Source organism: Aulostomus chinensis, chromosome 10 (genome assembly GCF_037954235.1).
Source record: "Aulostomus chinensis isolate RoL2024-O1b breed Wild chromosome 10, RoL_Achi_v1.0, whole genome shotgun sequence".
In the NCBI taxonomy this organism is placed as follows: Eukaryota; Metazoa; Chordata; class Actinopteri; order Syngnathiformes; family Aulostomidae; genus Aulostomus; species Aulostomus chinensis.
Genome location: NC_141329.1, coordinates 20,141,491 through 20,162,265, shown reverse-complemented (window position 1 = coordinate 20,162,265; position 20,775 = coordinate 20,141,491). Strand labels below are relative to the sequence as shown.

Genomic DNA, 20,775 nt, shown 5'->3' with positions numbered 1-20,775 from the left:
GAGTGACAGAGCAAGAAGGCCATCACCCCTCCTCCTCCTCAGAGTCCCTTCCGGCTGCACACTCATCCTCGTCAATCCACATTGATCAAAGTCGGCGAGCACCACTACAGCAAAGAGCGGGGGAGAGAAAGGGGGGCCCACCTTCACAATGGTATCATCCATTGTTTCAATGGTAAAATCTAATCAAAAAACATAAAGGTCCAATGAAAATACAGAATGAGTTTTACTGACATGTTTGTTTTTGTTTTGTTTCAACATAAAACATCTCACTTTAATTTGGCTGTCATGATGATGGCGTATTTTATGATGTATGTTTTAGTCTAGACTGCAAATATCAGCAGGGGAAGACATCATGGTGACGGACGGCGTGCTGTCAGCAGACCCAAACAACACAGCTGCTGTATCTCTCTCTGATGGCTGAGCCTAATACCAATGTAATCCACTTAAAGCCTTTTGAAGAATCACAATATCTAACAACAAGCCCTGCAACATGCACTGTAACAATAAAGGGATATTACAGACATTCTTCAATCTCACACCGCTGCCATTCACTTCTACGCTGTTATTTATCTATGTGCTGCTTTCACCTCCATCTGTCCATCACTGTCCATGTTACACTGGTAAACGTCTGCTTGCCCATCCATCACTCTTTCACTGCTGCACAACTCTTTTCCTCTGCTCATAATCTGCTTGGTGACACCACCTACCCTGTCTGTCTGTCCATCCAGGGATACAATTATTAATAAGAAAAAGAAAAAAAAATATATATATATATACAGGAGCTCAGGTCTATAGTTCTGCCAATCCAGGCAGGGATCGAACCATGGTGCTTTTGCTCTGGGGTCATTTCATTGTTGCAGTGTTTGTTGTTACAGTAAGTGCATTTTTACAGATTGCTACATTTCTTAGTTGATGTATTAAGTTTTAAAGAAAAAAAAGAGAAGGCAAAGAAGACCTATAGCTGTTTTAAAAAAAAAAAAACATCCGTTCCATAATGGTCATAAAGGATCAATAATGTGTTCCGACAAAGTGCTCTTGAACTGTGTGGTTTCTGTTAATTAGCACTACTCTAATAATCTCTGTTTTTTCCCTCCCCCTTGACTGTATACCTTCTGTACTTCCCGACAACTCTTGCACTTTATTGTTGCCTTCCATTAAAAGCCGCCTTTATTTATGTCTCATTGCTCACCCATTCTTCCATGTAAGTTTGTTGTTTCTGTCCTCCCAACTACTGTTTCAGTCTCTCAGCAGAGAAAACAAAACCAGAGGAGGCATCTGAGTTCTTTTCATAAGCATGATAAATATCCCACTCTCATGTTTGGTAGCTGATGGCTCTTACGGATGAGATTTAATGAACCTCTCATCCAGCTCTGATTATTTTCTAATTAAAGAGTGAGTGATGGGGACAATGAGTAGATTTATGAATGCATGTTCATAACTGCAGGGTGAAAAAAAATAACAACAAACATGCTGATGACAGACGCGTATCCGTTGGGTCCCCTGGGAAGGGAGGTCGCTCGGAAGAGAGAAATTTGCGGCACACTTGAACACATTTGAAATCTGAAAATCACATTTGATCAGATGTAAAATATGTATATATCTGATCGGGGTGTTAGGAAATTTCACGGAAATGAAAAAATGATGAAATAAAATTCAAATACGCACAAAATAAAAATCAATGTTAAAAAAAACAAAACAATGCCAAGCGGCGCTGCGCACCACAAACACTGATGATTTTTGACGCTCGCGCCTACTGTATACACATATTACAAGGGAAGAGGAACACCGTAGCAACACCATAGAAGAAGAAGAAGAAGCAGCAAAACAATTATTTCAAAATGGAGGAAGAAAAGGTCGAACAAGTAGTGGACGCTCCATGTGTGGACTTATTTTGGCTTCCCACGGTGATATATATATATATATATATATATATATATATATATATATATATATATATATATATATATATATATATATATATATATATCTCGTTCTGTGAGTTGACTATTTTGTTGCACCCCAAGTATCTAATAGATTTTAGCATTGTGTTCAGTTGTATCATTCATTAAGATGGACTTTGCCTGGTAAGAAGTTATGATGATAACTTTTTAGGGCAATAAGATAAACTGGTGCAAAGATAATTACAGTTGTTTTCACATAAAAGGTAAACGGAGTGGCTTCATCCAGCACTTCCATACCTCACTCTTGTTTACATTTTCTTGTTTGATACTATAAGTCTATTAACTTGCGCTGTTATGCCCAAACAAATAAATCTCAGTCTAGATCTCAAAAAGCGTTTACAGTGTAACAGACCAGAAACTTTCTTTTTTACCGATATGCCATTTTAACATTGACTGTGGCTGGTAGTCCATAATTACTGATTCCAATATTATCCATACAAAATTCTTATATATTTACAAGCTGTTTATACCTAAAAACTCAGATTGTGAATTTGAAAAAGTGACAATGTTCTTTTTTCTAACTACCCAGAACACTGGGAAAGCTCATGATGTCCCACATTGGAAGAAGAGACTTTAGCAAAACTGGGCTTATGTGACTCATCATAATGTACTGATATAATTGGACATCCCTATTTTTAGGATATTGCGTCCCGTTCACCCATTCACACTGATGGGGGTGGAGCATCCATGCAAGGTGTTGGCCTCCCTGGCAGGAGCAATTCAGGGTTAAGTGATCTTAATGGTTTTTTATTTGTTGCGGTGATACCCAGGTGTAATCCAAGTTCAAAATGCATCACTGTCGGGTCTGACACATTTCCATGTATTATTTACACTAATTAATTCACTTAATATGCATGACTTTGGGCTGCGGGATGAAAGAGGAGCACCCGGAGGAAACCCACGCATGTGTGGGGAGCATATGTGACCTCTGCAAAGGATAGCTGGTTCACTGTAGAGACACTCCTAATCTCACCATGCGGACCTGGTATATTTTATCAAAAAATAATAAACCATCTCTCCTGTGACACCTATTGGATCTTTCAGACTTTCTACTGTATTATTTTAATACCTCTTTTCAATTACAGCTTGGTATAATTTAAGAGTTATCATGGAATGACTAGCATAATGAAATACATAATCAAGTCAAAATGTCACACAGCAGTAATTGTACTTATCCAACCTTCAACTTCCATCCATTAAGCAAACACAAAAGCTACTCAGAGGTGACTTTCTACCTGAGGTAAATACTTATGATTTCACAGGTTTGCAAAGATCTCCGTGTGTGTGTGTGTGTGTGTGTGTGTGTGTGTGTGCACGTGTCACTCTGTGTGGGAGACTGAGAGGACCTGTTTGCCTCAGAATGTGAATGTGTTTGTGTTTAGGGTTAAAAGTGAAAGATTAAGCATTTAAAAGTGTGTTCCATAGTTTCTAAATTCCTGAGATTTGATGAAGAGCAGATGGTCAACGACAGCTAGAAGAAAAAAGAGATGCAGGACAGGCAAGACAGCAGCAGACAGACTTACAGAGTTGCCTAACGACAAAAGTGGGATAACAAGTTGGCAGACGACTTGCTGTCTCGGGGTGAATTAATGTTCTGTTGCTGTGTCTCTCCATCTACCTCTCCCTCCACCCCCGGACACCTTACTTGTCTGCAGACTAATTTAAATGTTTGTTATACTGCACCACTCTTGAAGGATTACGATGGCACGCTTTAAATGTAGAACGATGGAGGTGAAGAGGAAGAGAACCAGGTTAAGGAAAGGAGGCTGTATTTGGAGAAAGACATGGTTTGGTGAGGTGGGTTAGGGGGCAAGACTAACATGAGAGGATCAGGCGATAACCGATTACATATTCTGTTCACAGCAGCAGCAGCAGGAGCAGCAGTAGCAGTGGGACATCACGACTCAGCATGCGGAGATGCTGATATTACCTCTAGACTGCTTAAGCACGCATGCAGATGCACACATATACAAAGCCATAAAATTGAGGAGCAACTTTCCTTGCAGAGTGCTTTGGTTAACATAATTTTCAGAGTTAAATAACAATGAGAAATCCAGGGTTAAAAGAAAAAGAACCAAAAGGTTGAAGAAAGATGATCATGTGGCTATTCCTGAATGCCCTTGTATGTATTCTGGCTCTGATGTTGTTGTGTCATGTCTCCATGCTGATGCAGCATGTTTAAAGATGGATCTGTGTGTTTGTGTGTGTGTGCGCGCGCGCGCGCGTGCGTGCGTGTGTGTGAGTCTATGCTGAGGCAGCGTATCCACAGATGGATGTAGAAATGGTGGCCTCTCTGAGGACAGGGAGACATTTAGAGGAGATGTTTCAAGGGGGGACTCGCTCATGAATAGAGCCAGACAAAGTTGATAGCGGCTGGCTGCCTCTTCACTATTTACTTCATGGTGATGTGCTAATAAAAGCTTCCTTTCATAATGTCCCATGTAGGCCGAGCTATGTGAGAAAACAGATATGATACATCCAGCTTGGTTAGACCCAGTTCTATAAATGGATCTGCATCAGATGATAACCTTTTTGAAGTGTGACCACTTGCTAACGCTCATGTTTTCTGAATCTCTAATGCAGTATTCCAACAATAGACAAACAAAGAAACATTTGCTCTGATGTAAATCAGAATAATCAAACTGAAACTTTTAATGACATCAGGGTCTCCAGCATCTCCTTCAGCATTCTCTTGTCTTAGATCACTTTTTCAATACAAACACCAATAAACGCAAGCCTGCATATTTAATACAAAAACAAAAACGCATTATACTTGAACTTCAGTGGATAAGCCGAATGCCATAAAACATAATGATTTGTAGTTAAGTTACTGTACACCAGGAACACGTAGGCATACATAAATACTATTTATATTTATATTTAAAGACAATTTCAAACTTCAATTGAATAGGAAAGACCATAACGGAAGAGGATCATTACAAAAGGAGTTTAGTTGCTTGGAGGAGTCAAATATTTAGCTATGAGGAATATCCCATGAAGATATCATCAGGCTGAGAAATAATACAGGGGAGTAATTCTAAGCCAATCAAAAAATAATAGTACTATTTGTGTTGCTACAACAACAACAACAAAAATACACAGTAATGTAGCAAACATCTAAATGCAGGAAAGTGGACGAAGAGAAACAAATTGATCATAAGACACACAGGATGTCAAAAACTGACAAAACAGAGGGTTTCTCCTAGTCACACAACTAACATGCAATCTAGATCATGCCGGCGGACAAAAGGCACTTTCACCGCAAAACAATCATGTGCGCTCCAGCAAAGATTTTATTTACAGAGCAGAATAAATGATCAGTCTCCCCTTGTGCATCTCCTCTCGATAGTTTGCACAAAAGTCTTCCCTCCATACTGATGTGCATGTATGGCATAGAAAAAGAGCAAATTGCCATCCCGCGTTCCTGCAGCAGCCACGTTTTTAGGCTTAAATTGCAGTGAAATGTTGCCTTAACACGGCGCTAATGCGTTAATACATGCTCATGTGCTTGCAAGTCCGCGTGAAGTCTTCACCCCCACCCCCTTTCCAAATGCCGTGGTCATCTCAATTCTCTCAGTTTAACATTAGCCAACAGGTTGTGGCATTGCAAATGTGGATGAATTATAATTGTCACGGCAACACCAGCACAAAAAAGTGCCCATCCTCACCAAGCTAATCAAGTGAACGTACCACAAATCCAGTAGCGAATTAATACGTAATTGGTGCGGCCAAGCTAACGTTAAATGTGTTCGCTCACCTCAACGTTAACAAAAAACACACAGCCACTGCGTACAGCGGTTAATTTGATCAGGTCTGTATGAAGTTTGCGGATGCTAGCTAACAAGATAGTCCGCCTTGTCTCAAGCCTGATGAAGATGAGTCCAAGTCAGGTCTCAAGTCACATGTGCATGCGTTTCAATGACTTGAATCTTCATCTCTGGTGGATGCACTTTTTTGTCCCATCAACACAATGTTTAAGTACTTATCAAACTTGTTGCCAGTGTAAATGCAGAATTCCTTAGTGACCCTGCAGACAAAAGTGGCTGACAGCAGCACCCATCTGGTTGTATTCATCCCTTCCTGAAGGTTAAGACGAGTGAAAAAAGTCAGTTAAAACGAAAAAAAAAAAAAAAGTCCCCCAAAATATGGTCAAGACTGATGAAGAAAAAAAAGATTAAAAAAATCACCATGTGTGAAATGGAAATTAATGTGTCTGGGATTCCAAAGGTAAAAATAAATAAATAAAACGAATGGAGGAGGAGGGGGTGAAGGGGGCTGGATGGGTTGAGTAGAGACAGATTAACAGAGGTAATGAGAAGAGAGGATGAGAGCGAAGAGCATGACAGTGGAATACAGATACAGAGCAGATTAACACTGTTGGAGCATGGTTCCCTTTCAAGAGTTCTTATCCAGTAGCTGTATCCCTCTGTGCACCACAGCTACACACACACACACACACACACTGATTTCTACAGGGCTTTTATCTCAATAGATATATTGTGCTACCTTTTCCCTATTTTCTCTCTCAATGTCTCACACACATTCTTAATTGTTGTGTCTTTTCAAGGACTGTTAAGTATATTTGTTTAGGTCAATATATACCCAATGAGGTTCAGCTCATGTGGCTATGGCTGCACTGTAAAAGCAAATGTCCTGGTCTGTATGAGTTGAACTCTTCAAAATATTTCACTACAAAACAAAAACAAGCAAAAAAAAAAAAATACACATATTTCTAAACCTTAATCCCTTGCAAATTATTTAGATTTTTTTAATTGCTAATTCTTCAAATGGTACATTATTATCAGACATTATTACAACATTATTCAGAATTTTAACACATTCAATCCAACATGAATTATTTAGGTGCTTCAGAGAATTCTGAACAAATACAAAAAAGGCCTTTTTTAAATTACAACGTGGCTCTCTAATAATGTCCCAATGGATAAGCCCGTCAAACTCCATTTTCATTCCTATACACAGTCATTGTGTGTGTGTGTGTGTTGATGTAATGAGTCATAACACAACAGGGACTCGACCAGACCTTGGTGGAGACCAAAGCCACCCTCCAGCCATACTGATAACTGCCTTTTAAAGAAGTAAATTTGAATTAAATGTGTTTTGGCATCTAGGGAGCACATCCTTACTTATGTATCCGACTTTAAGAACATTTTTTCAGAAATAAAGCACCACTGGATCTATTTTAAATTAACTAGTAAACACATTTGAACAAGCTCCTGTGAATACAAGGATAACACACCGATGTATCACCATAAGGACAGAATGGAAATTTCTGTGTTTAATATGTTCGCGACTGCACAAGGACGTGCAGCATCAAAAGCACAATCTTCACCTTCAGGACACTTGGGAATGCTGGTTTAATATGCACACACAGCAGCGAGTTCCCATTAAGCTGAAGCAATTACAGCACCTCTATAGTGCAGCCTGCCACTTAAGGACATGGCTGTGTTCCGTCCAACAGTGGCCAACCAACCTGAACTGGCAACTATACGTAACTACTTTCTTAAGTTAAATGGCCAAGAAGCCTGAAATAGCATCTGTCTGCTCAACTTTACACTTTCCAATTCACTAACCCAGTTAAGCCACTGCAGGTGAACAGGCTGTGAAACTCTTTAACAGCCCGAGAGACAAGTTTAGCGCTGGATGGAGAGTGTACAGGCTGTTCACATTCACTGTATGGAGTTATCCATCCATCCATCCATCCATCCATTTTCTACCGCTTATCCTGTTAAGGGTCGCAGGGGGGCTGGGGCCTATCCCAGCAGCCTCCGGGGGAGAGGCAGGGTTCACCCTAGACAGGTCACCAGTCCATCACAGGACCAACACATAGAGACAGACAACCATTCACACTCACAGTCATACCTACAGTCAATTTAGAGTATCAATCAGCCTCTTCCCCTCTTGATGTCTTTGGGCTGTGGGAGGAAGCTGGAGTACCAGAGAGAACCCACACAGGAACAGGGAGAACATGGAGACTCCTCACAGAAAGATCGATGCTCAAGCTGGGACTTGAACCCAGAGCCTTCTGTGCTAACCACTGCGACACCATGCCACCCCTTGTTCAGAGATACATTTATGTAAATTAATGTGCAACAAATAACACTAGGAACTCTTAACCAAGAGTGAGATATCAGGAGATTTAGAATGAAATGTTTTTTTTAGCAAGATGTCGCTACACTCTCAGATATCAACTGGCAATTTTCTGAAAAATCAGGCAACATGTAATTACGCCTGATCATTGTTGAGAGACATATTCAATCTCATCACTTTTATGATTTTTTAAACACAGTAGAAGGATTCCCGATGTTAGAGGGATTGCCACTGCTACATGTCATTAATTTTTCTATCAATGTGTCGTCTTCTATAAAAAACAAATTATCAGGGCTGTTAAAGGCTTCTTTTTTAGAAGAAAGAAAGAGAACCATATTTGTAGGATTAATCTGTTTGGGTTTTTTTTTATGTGTTTATAGATAACCCCCCCCCCCCCCCCAAAAAAAAAAGAAAACAAAACTCCCTCTAGTTTATTCTAGGAAAAGATATGATGTACTGTTGGGACTTGATGAAAACTACGTTTGTATCATGAGCTTCACGAAAAAAAATCTGTATTTTTTTTATTAGACTTTTATTTCACATTTAACAGTCGTCAAAGAATGAATTTTAAATAAATACATTATGCAAACGTTCAGGTGTATTCCAGCAACTCATATAATGTTAATGACACGAACATGAACTGCTAAAACACTGTTTGAGAGTGAGACTGAGATTCAAACACTCAGTGACACACACGCACGAACGCACACACACCAATAACTTAATAATAAGGATGTCACAAACTAAAATACAGCAGAATAAAATAAACCTCTCTTGCTTTACCTTGTGATGTTTCCACATTGGTTAGAAGGATCATTTTTCTCATTCTTTATGTTCCAATTTAATAGTGTTTGGCAAAACACGTTCTTGATTACGAAGATGAAAAAGAGACAAACAGTTCAGGGGAAATTAAGATTTGAACTAAGAAAATTATGTTTGTACCTTAGTCATCTCATCGCACTGTATTTCCTGTAAAATTATGACTCATTCCTAATTAAAATCCCTTTATTTTTTAACTTTAAAATGACAATTTTTCCATGAGCTGCACGGTGGTGCAGTGGTTAGCACTGTGGCCTAAGAGCAAGAAGGTTCTGGGTTCGAGTCCCAGCTCGGGCGCGGGATCTTTCTGTGTGGAGTCTCCATGTTCTCCCCGTGCCTGTGTGGGTTCTCTCTGGTACTCCAGCTTCCTCCCACCGTCCAAAGACATGTGATTTGGGGACGAGGCTGATTGATACTCTCAATTGACCGTAGCTATGAATGTGAGTGTGAATGGTTGTTCGTCTCTGTATGTTGGACTGGAGACCTGTCCAGTGTGAACCCCGCCTCTCGCCTGTAGATGCTGGGATGCCGCGAACCCTTACTAGTAAGGAATAAGCGGAAGACGTCGATGGATGGATGGAGTTTTTCCGTGTTATTTTGTTTCTTGTTGAAACAAATCCATCTATAAAGGTATAAAATCTCTGTATGACTGACTTGATAAGCTAACAGGTTCATCTCATCGTCATCAAACTCGTTGTGTGTATCACTGGTGCCTGGAGGAAGTGCAGTGCTGAGTTTGATAAATAAGTAGATTCATAAATCCTCAATGGACATTTTAGATTGCAAGTAAACACAGACATTTCTATTTAACAATTTCTGATAACTTGTCATAATGGGGAAAAAAAAAAAACGACAATAACAACAGCTCCCTGTAAGTAATCCCTAACGTCTTGACATATCATCTTCATAATGCTCTTTATAGTTTTGCATCATCATCCAATCCAAGTTTTGTCTTTTTTTTAATAAGAAAAAAAGCTTTTAGAATAAATTTAGAAGAAATGGAAGTGATTGTTTTGTTTTTCACCGGGCCACAGTGACACGTATCAATCATCAGAGGGAGTAGAAGCGGAACTGCAGAGGAGTCGTCTACTGTGCTTAGAATAAATACAGAATAAAGCCTTATACCACACAGTCATCGTTCCCTTGAGAAAACGAAGAGCCAGTTAAAGGTTTGAATAACGAAAGCTGTACTTAGTCACAGCTATCAAGGATAAGATGGTAAGAGCGTTAAGCTGTTCCCGTGCTTTCTTTTACAAGGACTCCTTCCTCATTGCACTTCCAAAAATAAATAAATGAATAAATCTGCTGGTATAGAGATGCCGCTCAAATTGTGACATCTTTCAATCAGGAAAAGTGAGAAAACACAAATGGAATAACGTGGTCATTTTGTTTTGGAACACGCGAAGCATGTCGCCCGCCAGAACATACAAATGGAATAATCACTCTCAGGTGTCTGCCAATGAATATGATAATTGTCACCTCATTTGTGTGTTTCTCTCTCGCTTGGAGAATCGCTGAATTGAAGTGACAGGTGGTGTCTGTCCTGAGGGCTTGATCCAGTAGGCTACCCATTCTAGATTCACCGGGTCTTTGCTTGAAAAGGAATTCACAGATTTGTAGCAGAAACCTTCATGCAGCAAGATAACCAGCTCATCTCACCGTGCATGGCCGAACCTCAAATTTCTGGTTCATTTCCTGGAATCATTCAAGCTCTGGAAATAACGTTGAGGAGAATCTCCTGGTGAGTAATGAAGTGTATTTTGGCAAATTTGAGGATAAACTCTGTCATCCTCTACAGTCCCTTTACTTTCCCACGGATATTAAGGGCACAGGCCAGTAAGAGACTTGTCCAATAAAGAAGGAAAAATCATTTTAATTTTTGTTGTTGTTGTTGTTGTTGTCTGTTTTGTCTTTTGCAATTCATTAAAAAAAATGCTCCTTTGATATTGAAGCCATGAAACACAATTGCATTTGATAAAATATATGATAAAATATTTTCACTTTATCTGGTAGCTCATTTGTCTGTGGATATGTCTGTTTTCTTGAAATTTGTTTTCATTTTCAAGGTCATAAATCCTTTCTATTTCTTCAATTTTCCGTTTTTTACTCCGTTGTTTTGATGAGGTGACTCATTCAGCATAACCTTTTATTAGAACAAGGTTTAACCTGAGCTGAGCTTTAGCCACAATTGAAGCATATATTAACAATATTTAATAACTATGAGTAACTTAATGCAGACCTACTGTACATGAAGCCACTGGTGTGCGATCCACATAAAGCGTAGGAACACACAACACTGAATATGTGGAAATTCTTAGATTGTACCATAGATGGTGATGCAGATGTAGGCAATTCTACACTGTTTAACTATGGGCAACATGCTAGGCTAACTTTACCAAAATATACAGCAGAAGAAGGCAGAGACAGGCAGAAAGTGATTAAAAATAAAATCTCAGCTCGTATTTTTGAATGCATCTGGACGTGTTTTGCATTGTCGCCAGGAAAACATGAGCTAATCAAGATGCGTGCCGAGTATGAAAGAGGCCCGATGCATTAGCTGAGTTTCAATGTTAACATCTACAATCATGATAATGCCTCAAGCCAAGGCAAGACTTGAGGAGTTGCTGTAAACCCTGAGAAAAGGAAGAGAACTAACTCGAGAACTTTCATAGAGGTACGTCATGGAGTCAAAAGTAGCCGAGTAGCATTTAGCACAAGGTTTTTCCATCACAACTGACTCGAATAGAGAGCACAATACATTAATGAGAGTTTGCAGATTTGATCACGCAGCACAAAACAGGGGTGTCTATCAATCACACACAGACACCCTGACTTATCCGAGCACTTTCTGTAAATACGGGATAGTTTAAAAGATGTATGATGTCGCTACATGGACTGATTTCTAGTGAGCACCGCCAGAGAGAGAGACAAGCACGCATATTTATGTTTTTTCGCTCAATGAAAGTTCTTTTGAGTATAGGAAGCACTCATCCATCTCATGTGTAGAGTCACAAAGAATAGAATAAGCTGGAACACTTTCTCAATAAAGCGAATACACGTTTAACTGATGGTGTTAATTGACCAAAAATGTAGCCAGTTACAGGCAAACCGTAATCAAATCATGAGAGAGACTGAAGATTCACACCACTTAAGAATGAATAATCAATATGTAGGGAATTCAAACCACTGGGAAGTAAATCACAGCATGTATAGGAGTAGCCATTACATCATAAAGCAGTGGAGCCACTTTGGTTCACCCCTACCTTTCCCTTGGTGGTGTAATTGCAGCCCAAGGTCGGATTCAGTCACAGTCAAATCAGTGGTGGGAGAGAAATAACGATCACAGTTAAGAAACCCAACTTAAAGTGTTCAAAGTCAAGTGTTAGAATCGTATCATGGTCTCTTACCCACCCACTTTCCTCATAACGTGTGTTGGTTCAACTATAATATCCAAACGTCTGCCATGGCTACTTTAGGAGGTGAGATCAGACAGAATGTGAAGTAAATTTGAGGATGAATCAAGCCAGTGGGAAAATGTGAGTTGGAATGAATTGTTTCCTGAACAAAAATATTTGCCTTTATTCCAAAGCTTTATGAATCCACTTCGTTGGCAAACAGACAAAGTAGACCGGAGGAAAATTGGAATAACTGACGTTCCTGAGCTCTGAGATCAGCCAGATTTGAGACTGTCACGCACACCCACACACACCCACACACACAAAGATAAACTTAAGCAGATTGGGCTTTGGTTGGTCGCGAGCTAGAATAGGTACAGTGGAGTGAAGACAGACCACACAAAAAGTCCAGTGGGCAAACTCATCAAAATATCATTTCCTTCAAGGTCTGTGGGAACACCGCAACATGTACTGCTTAACATTAAAGATATATATGAGCAGGTTGAATAAAACACGAAACCAAAGTTCACTCAGGGTTATTTTTCTCTAAAACACTTGAGTGCTAGAGCAGTTTTTTCAATGTTCTCCTACTTTATATTCCAAATGTTTCCTCTCTTTTTTGTAAGGGTGCATGTCTGTGGGTGTGATTCCAGGGTGTGAGACAGTCGTTGCCTCTCTGTAATATAAGCCAATTTTACAAAGTGTGTGTCTCTGTCTCTTCCAACGGTGGTTTCAATCTCTCTATCCCCTGTAACGCCTGCAATCATTGGGATTTTCCACCATGCATTCACCACTGACACCTTTAGTTAGAGCTACAAAGTTTTAAATTTTGAAAAAAGTTTAAAAAATTATGATTTGCATAAATCAAGATGTATTTATGAAATATTTATTTTCATTATCTTGTGCAAAGTTATGCACAATTTTGTCCAAATGCCCAGCACTGGCAGTGAGAAACAAGCAAAATGATGATCATTCCCTACATTCTCGGGATCGGAAAATTTAATATTTTAAAGTAATTGACAACAAATTTAAATAACTATAACTATATATATACATATATATACATATATACATACATATATATACACATATACATACATATATATATATATATATATATATATATATATATATATATATATATGCACATAATTATGTGGACTATTCCTGGGTAATACTGCAATAAAGATTGTTAAATAAGAACTTTTGCAAGCTTGTATGAAACTGTAGTTAAAGGTCAGAAAATAGACCATGTAAAAGTGTCAAAGCTGTAAAAGACAAACTACTTATACAGAAGGCAAGATGGAATAAGCAAGAAGAGTTACTGTTATTTCTCTGTTACCAGCAAACCTCCCTAACTCAGTCAGACTGTCTTTCCAAAGAATTGAGGAACAGTTGATATGACAAATTGTTCAGAAGCGTGAAGCCACGTGTATTACCGTCCATTCCTTCACTCCCTTCTTCCCCCCACATCCTCCTGGCTGCCCTTCCCTATCCCTCTGCCCATCTCTCCATGTCCAGATCAGTGTTATGGATTCATCTGCAGATAAAGCAGATATATCATACTGTCATGGAGGCAGGGGAGGGAGGCAGACTGTGGAATGCCCTGGCATTGAGAGCAGGGAAGGGCTCTGAGTACAGAGCTACGCTTCCTCGCACATTCCCTGCTTTCGTCCTCTCTGACTCAGCCCGCCTGTCTGTTTTCATGATCCAAGCAATGCCCCTGCAGCCCCACTTATCCAATCCTGTCTTACCTGTACCGACCGAACCCACCCGAGCCATCACAGCTCCAACCAAGCCCAGAGTTATAATAACACAGCGCCTGGCTTAACCAGAAATCCCCCCAGTTACAAGCCAAGGTAAGCTATGGCCAGGGCTGGCTTGACTGGTTCCAGCTCTGGTTTTCAGTTACACTGAATAAAATCCTACCTGCCAATCAGATAGGAGACAAATTACAGGACATGTCCACAACACAGTAGACAGAACTACAGTATCCAGAATCACTTTGCCCACTAAAGACTAACTCAGCTGTTATCAGACTGTGCTGCGGTGCGTGAACCTCTGCATGTGTACAGCTTGTACACGTCTACTTGTCTTATATTTACTTTTCTTCCTTATAGACCAAGTATGTGTTCATACTATAAACCATGCTGTCACAGTTGACCCTTTTGGACCGAAGGCATGCCTTCAAATGTTAGGTTTCCACTGCTATATGTGTACTATGTATTTATGACTGATGAGATAAAATGCTGCATGTGCCTTCTTTGGATTTTTTTTTTAATATATATAAGCTTAACATTACTTTCCATTTCAGGATATTTTATTTAATTTATCATTTATTTAATACCTATTTCTTTGACACGTATTATGAAATAAGCACATTTTGCTTGCTGTTGTTGAGTGTCGCACTTTTTTCTTAACATGGCACAAGTAGACATTATTTACCAGTAGACTGTTGGTATTTTTTAGTTAGTTTTACAGTATTAGCTCATGTCAAGTGAAGATGACGTGATATGTTTAGGCTGTTTGACTCACAAAAGGTCTTTCTTTGCACTGAAGAAGGCTGTGAGGACTTGTAGCACAAGGCTGGCAGGACTTACTGACGGTTTATTGGTCATTGCACTTCGTTCCAGCCTGGAACATTTCAGCAACTTCTGAATGGATTGTCAACACCTACATAATATATTGAGAAAAAAATCATTTACCACAGCATTCATTCGTCCTCTACAGGATGGGTCCGACTGACTTTTCCTCTAACGCCAGCGTGAAGTTGACATATTTGCATGACATTTTCAGACATATTCGATACCAAACTTGAAAACAAATCCAAAAAAAACAATCAATAGTTCCTCAACCTCAGAGCTATCATCCAACCAAATCCCCAGACTTAAATCCATCATCAGGACAGAACTTTGAAATGATTCAATATTTGATTTTTTTTTCAACAAAACATTGTGTTTATTTGTTTCCTGACTCTTTCTCTTTCACTTTAAATTCTGCCTCTCGCACCTTTTTAAACCTATTCTGTTTGATCAAAACCTTTTAATTCGAATTCTTTTTTTTTTCTTTTTTTACCTAAACTAAAAGCATGAACTTTGCTTACAGTTTGTTGACATTTGACTCAGGTTTTGTTTTGGTTTTTGTTTTTTTGCTTCTTGTCACAATGGAAATTCAACATGTGGAGGACATGTACTTCACAAGTTCTACCGTTCGTCCATTCTATGTTATATCTTTCTTTCCAGTTTCTTTCTTGTTTGAATTTTCCCCGTCTCCGTCTCACAGAGAAAAGCGAGCCCGGAGTTGCACAGTGGGATTGTGTTGTCTCAGTGCCAGGGCAAAAATAGACAGTAAATTGCAGAGCCTTCTGAGAACACCCCACTGTGCAGCATGACCTCAAAATAACACACAGACTCACATACATACATGAAACACACAGTGTGCTGCCCTACTTCTATATTTCCCATTCCGCCTGTTGATGTTACAGTCACGCAGAACCTTCTGCTATGTCCCACCCGGCGGTCCTGCACTTAAGTTACATGCGAGTGAGGAAACTCTGAGGCCAGTTCACAGATGTTAATGTGATTATGGCTTCATCTCAGTTTACCAAACACTCATTCACACAAACACACACACGCGTCTCATGCTTATGACACTCTTGTCATATTTTCATAGAGGAGTATTGACCAGCTCATTTCCTCATCTTGAAATCTACTCCACATTCACATTGTGAATAAATATCTCAAAGAAATGCCTTTTTCCCTGCTCTAGACTGACTCTCCATCTGCAAGCAAGCACTAGACATGAATGTGAAAAGGGGGGGATAATAATATAGTATTAAAAAAAGTTAAAGTTACTCAAATGAGTTCTTTTATACCCAATGCACAAAAAGGATTTTACCAGATTTTGCACCAAAATAGCAGCATACACCCACACAGACTGAGACCTACCACACTGCACCTATTCATTGGAGCATAGTAAAAACAAATCTTATTATCTCCTTCAGTATCAATGCAATTCCCCGCAATCTATTCTGTTAAAAAAAGGGGGTCAACCAATCTCACCAGGGTAACATTCACCGAGCGCACCTTTTACAAACTTCTCCCTAAAATCCCCTGAATAAATATGAATAAGACTGAGATAATATACTTGTCGCCACTGCAAACCAGGAAAAAAAGAAGAAAGCAAACAGGACAGTGATGAATGACCATCACAGGTGTTTGTCATACTCACCTTGAGTGAGTCAAAACAGGCAATGACTCTGCCGTTTTCCACTTGACAGCTCTTGGCAGGGTGGGCGAACTTGCACTCACTGTCCGGTCGTGAACATGTTCCTCTCTGGAATTCTCGACAAACCTCCAACGTCAGCCACTTTGTGTCCCGGATCGGTGTCACATTCACCGCCATTTTGAACTAGGCTGGAGGGGTTGATTAAGAATAATGGATATCCAGCAAATAGAATTATGTGTGCGACGTCTGTGTGTTTCTAATGACACGGGGACAGATGATGAGAACGTATAAGTCAATGACATGGGAAAAAACCTGTTTTTAAGTGTCCAGGAGTTTGGAGGATTCTGATGTGAAGCCCGTGAGGCCTGGGAGTCGCCTAACACCTGCAGCCCATCCTAAGAGTCTGTTTGTGGCTGTAATAGGAAGCCTTCACTGCCTGTCACCCCCGGCCTGAGCTGGTGACGGCAACAGAGGTTTGCTTTGTAATCCCTCACTCCTTCTCTCTCTCAAACATACACGCATGCACACACATGCATGCACACACACACACACATACACACTCACACACACATACACACTCACACACACACACACACACACACACACACACACGCTAGTTCTCTCTATCACCTCGCTCCCCGGCTGAACTGTCAGATGAGACAAATGGTAAAACACATTATCGATCGAGTTGTCCCATGATGAAAAAAATGCAGGGCTGGAGGAAAGGAGGAGAAAGAGGGAGATGAGGAGAAAGCTGTGGTGGGGGGGACTGAACAGAGACAATCTCTTTCCGTTCACGGGAGCTGATAAAAGCTGTCTGTCTTTAGCATCAGGCAGGCTCTGTCTGCAGAGGAGGAGGGAGTGGCTGATTTCCACAGGGTGAGAGGCTGGATAGAGAGAGTTCTGGCTGGGAAACAGAGCAAGAGACGGCAGGAAGGAATTGTCAGTGGTGTGGCTCAGTGGATGAAGTTGGCAGTCCTGGAAGTCCTGTGGTTCCTGGTGTGGCCGGCAATTCCAGCAGGCATGGACAGGCACAGCAACAGAGGTGGCTTCAGTAGAGCCAAACAGCCACAGGGGTCAGAGAAAGAAGGCACTTCTCTCTGCGGAGAAGGAGGAAATAGTGTCAGTGGAGCAGGGCATAATACACACATACACACACACGTGCACGTGTGCGCACGCTCATGCATTTAGATTCACACTCAGATACATTGGAATATGTTTCCCATTCAGTCTCCTAAGAGCACATCCTCCAAGCTCACACAGCCCTCGCACACACAGCCAGGCTCTCAGCTGGAAAATCAAATCAAACACCATATCACTGCTAACAGTAAAAGTCTCACAGTCAGGCACAGACAACTGATTTTAATGAATGAAAGCAACAAAGAGAGTGATCAAAAGACAGACAAACAAAAGAGTTGTTTGCATGCACCAGCATGTGCCAAAAAAAAAAAAGAGTTATGTATGGGTGCTTTGGAAAATCTAATCCTAGAATAAAGTGGTATCATATGCAACAGCGTTAGCTAAACCAAGACTTATGGATAATAATACTGAAAGTACCCTCAGGGACAAACAAAGTTACATACATCCATTGAATAGAACAGAATAGAAAACACGTATTCATCCCCGAGGGAGCAGCTCACATAAAACAACAACCACTCCTCCACTTCAATAATAAATTGTCTATAGATACATAAAATTACATTGGAATAGCGTATTGCACAGTCCAGTCAGCATGTGACATGGGCAGTGTATGCAGGCGTATGTGTGTATATGATTTTTCATGTATTATTTTGGCACAATTCTTCTAACTGGCTCGGTTCAGCCAGATTTGACAACCTCCATACAAATCAACTGAAATAAAACCTACATTTGACAGCTTTTTGAATTGATTAAACACTTTTGACACACTCACACGTTGATAGTAAAAGTCGAAACTGGAAGTCTATCCTTTAATTCCCTTGAAAAATACCTTACAGTTCAATTTTCTTGCCTTCGACATAAAAACTGCAGCACTTAATCGTCCTTATTATTGTTTTAAGGAGCTGATTCTGAAAAAAATCCAAATCTGTTGCTAGCTTGTTGCATTTAACTAAGATAACATGTCTCCATAACTTGTTTGAAGTTTAGGCTGTATATTTAAATTTCACAAGGCACAAACACACACATACACAAGCACGCGCACACACAAACACACACCCATCATCTCTGCCAACGCGTTTACGCTAACAGAATTGATTAGCCTAGACGGCATGGATTTTTGAGTTTTGAGTCATTAAGAAATTTATACTAAAAAATGATAATAATAGAAAACATGTATATGTCTATATTTTTTATAAATTGACTGATAATCCAAATGATGTCTTCCTGCTTGTTAAGAGGAAATCAAGCTGTGTTTTTCATTGGCATCAATATGTACTTTTTTTGCGCACGTTCCCTTTAAGTTTACAACAACATAAAACCAAATCTATATTTTTTTCATAGGTATCAATAGCAAATGTGTTCAAGAAACAAAGCATTGATTACTGATGATCAATCTGCACATCCCTGGCAAGGTTGGAGAAGACCAATCAGCTGACGCGATAGTCCTGATGTCGCGATTGGCAGGAGTCCAGGTGAGATCAGAGATAAGAACTACAGCAGGTCGCTCATTACAAGCGAAGGAAGACATAATGTGGTGACATATTGTTCCACCTTTGTTTTGTCAAATATTCTTGTGCTTATAATCGGACGCACAGCTGCAATGCATACCTCCATTTAACATGCTGCTCCATCACATCACTACTCCCCGGACTCTAACGAATGTAATTTGTTTATGAATATACCAATTATGGAGGATCAGTATAATCTTGATTTAAAGCAGCCGCGGGGACAGATGTTTATACGCTCAAAAAAATATGAAAATTCCCTTCAGCAGGACTGACCTCACTACCACATGTTAGGGTAAGAAACTGGTGGGAAACGCATTCTCAGCGAAAGAATCTGCTCTTAAACTCTGTCACAGGCCATTGTCATAGAAAAAAATCATGTAAAAAATTGTACGTGATCACATATCTATAATAATATATGATTTATGATAGATAATGTACTTTTTAGCTAAGTATGGCTTCGCTACCAGCATTGAACACACAAAAAAAGACAAATTTCTTCATTGGTCGTTCACAATTAATAGTATGGGTCATGCACAAGAGTGTAAAGAGCACTAATCAAGATCTTAAATCTTACACTTCACCGTCAAAGCTTTATTCTTAAGCCTCCTATCTGTTTGGCTTCCTACAAGTTGAGAATACAAAAATCGCAGCCGGTGTTCTCCGGGGACTGTCTAGCAAGTGAAAGAAATCACAAACTAAAATAGAAAATGAGCTGGAAAGAAAGGAGTACTTGAAAAAATACATCGATTTATCACAAACAACCCCCCGGAACACACTGATCATCACAAACTGATGATATTTAGCAGTGCCAAAGCCTCAAAAGATTGTTTTTTTTTTTTTAAATCACTAATACAGAAGAGAAAATCCTGGTGGTATAAAGAAAAATGAACTTTGGGGAAAAAAGAGGAAAGGGAGATTGGGAAGATTAAATAAATATAGTAAAACTATCTCCTTGGTAAAACATTATGCGTCATGCTTTCCTATTTGGGTCAGTCGCATATGTGGCGCGGTGCTTTTTCAGGCCAGTGCTGATATTTTGGGTGGCGCATGTGTGTATGGACAGGAGCAACAAGAGGCAAGGGTAACCCACTGGAACTGGCAGGAAGACTGTGGTGAAGAGGGAGAATATGGTGAGGGTTGCCATTACCAGTGCATTAAATATGGAGTGGCAAAATTTGTCTGAGGCCAGCACAGTGGTGCAGTGGTCAGCACTGCAGCCTCACACCGACGAGAAGGTTCCGGGTTTGAGTCCCAGCTCGAGCACGGGATCTTTCTGTGTGGAGTCTCCATGTTCTCCCTGTTCCTGTGTGGGTTCTCTCTGGTGCTCCAGCTTCCTCCCACAGTCCAAAGACATCAAGAGGGGACGAGGCTGATTGATACTCTAAATTGACCGTAGGTGTGACTGTGAGTGTGAATGATTGTCTGTCTCTATGTGTTGGTCCTGTGATGGACTGGTGACCTGTCCAGGGTGAACCCGCCTCACGCCAGAAGGCTGCTGGGATAGGCTCCAGCCCCCGCGACTCTGAACAGGATAAGCGGTAGAAAATGGATGGATGGATGGATGGAAAATTTGTCTTCTGCGTCACCTACTGTTACTCACTTCCTGGCCACTCCCAT

General features: G+C 40.2%; 1 protein-coding gene across 5 annotated transcripts in view; it reads right to left on the bottom strand.

Moving 5' to 3' along the window:
• LOC147254793 (muscleblind-like protein 1) overlaps nucleotides 1-20,775 on the bottom strand; it is a 75,698-nt gene that overhangs the window by 33,276 nt on the left and 21,647 nt on the right. For all 5 annotated transcript variants that reach the window (XM_086216340.1, XM_086216343.1, XM_086216344.1 and 2 more), the window contains one exon: nucleotides 16,514-17,610. In XM_086216340.1, coding sequence (XP_086072466.1) covers nucleotides 16,514-16,687 — 174 coding nt within the window. In that variant the 5' untranslated portion in view covers nucleotides 16,688-17,610. The remainder of the gene's footprint in view (nucleotides 1-16,513; nucleotides 17,611-20,775) is intronic.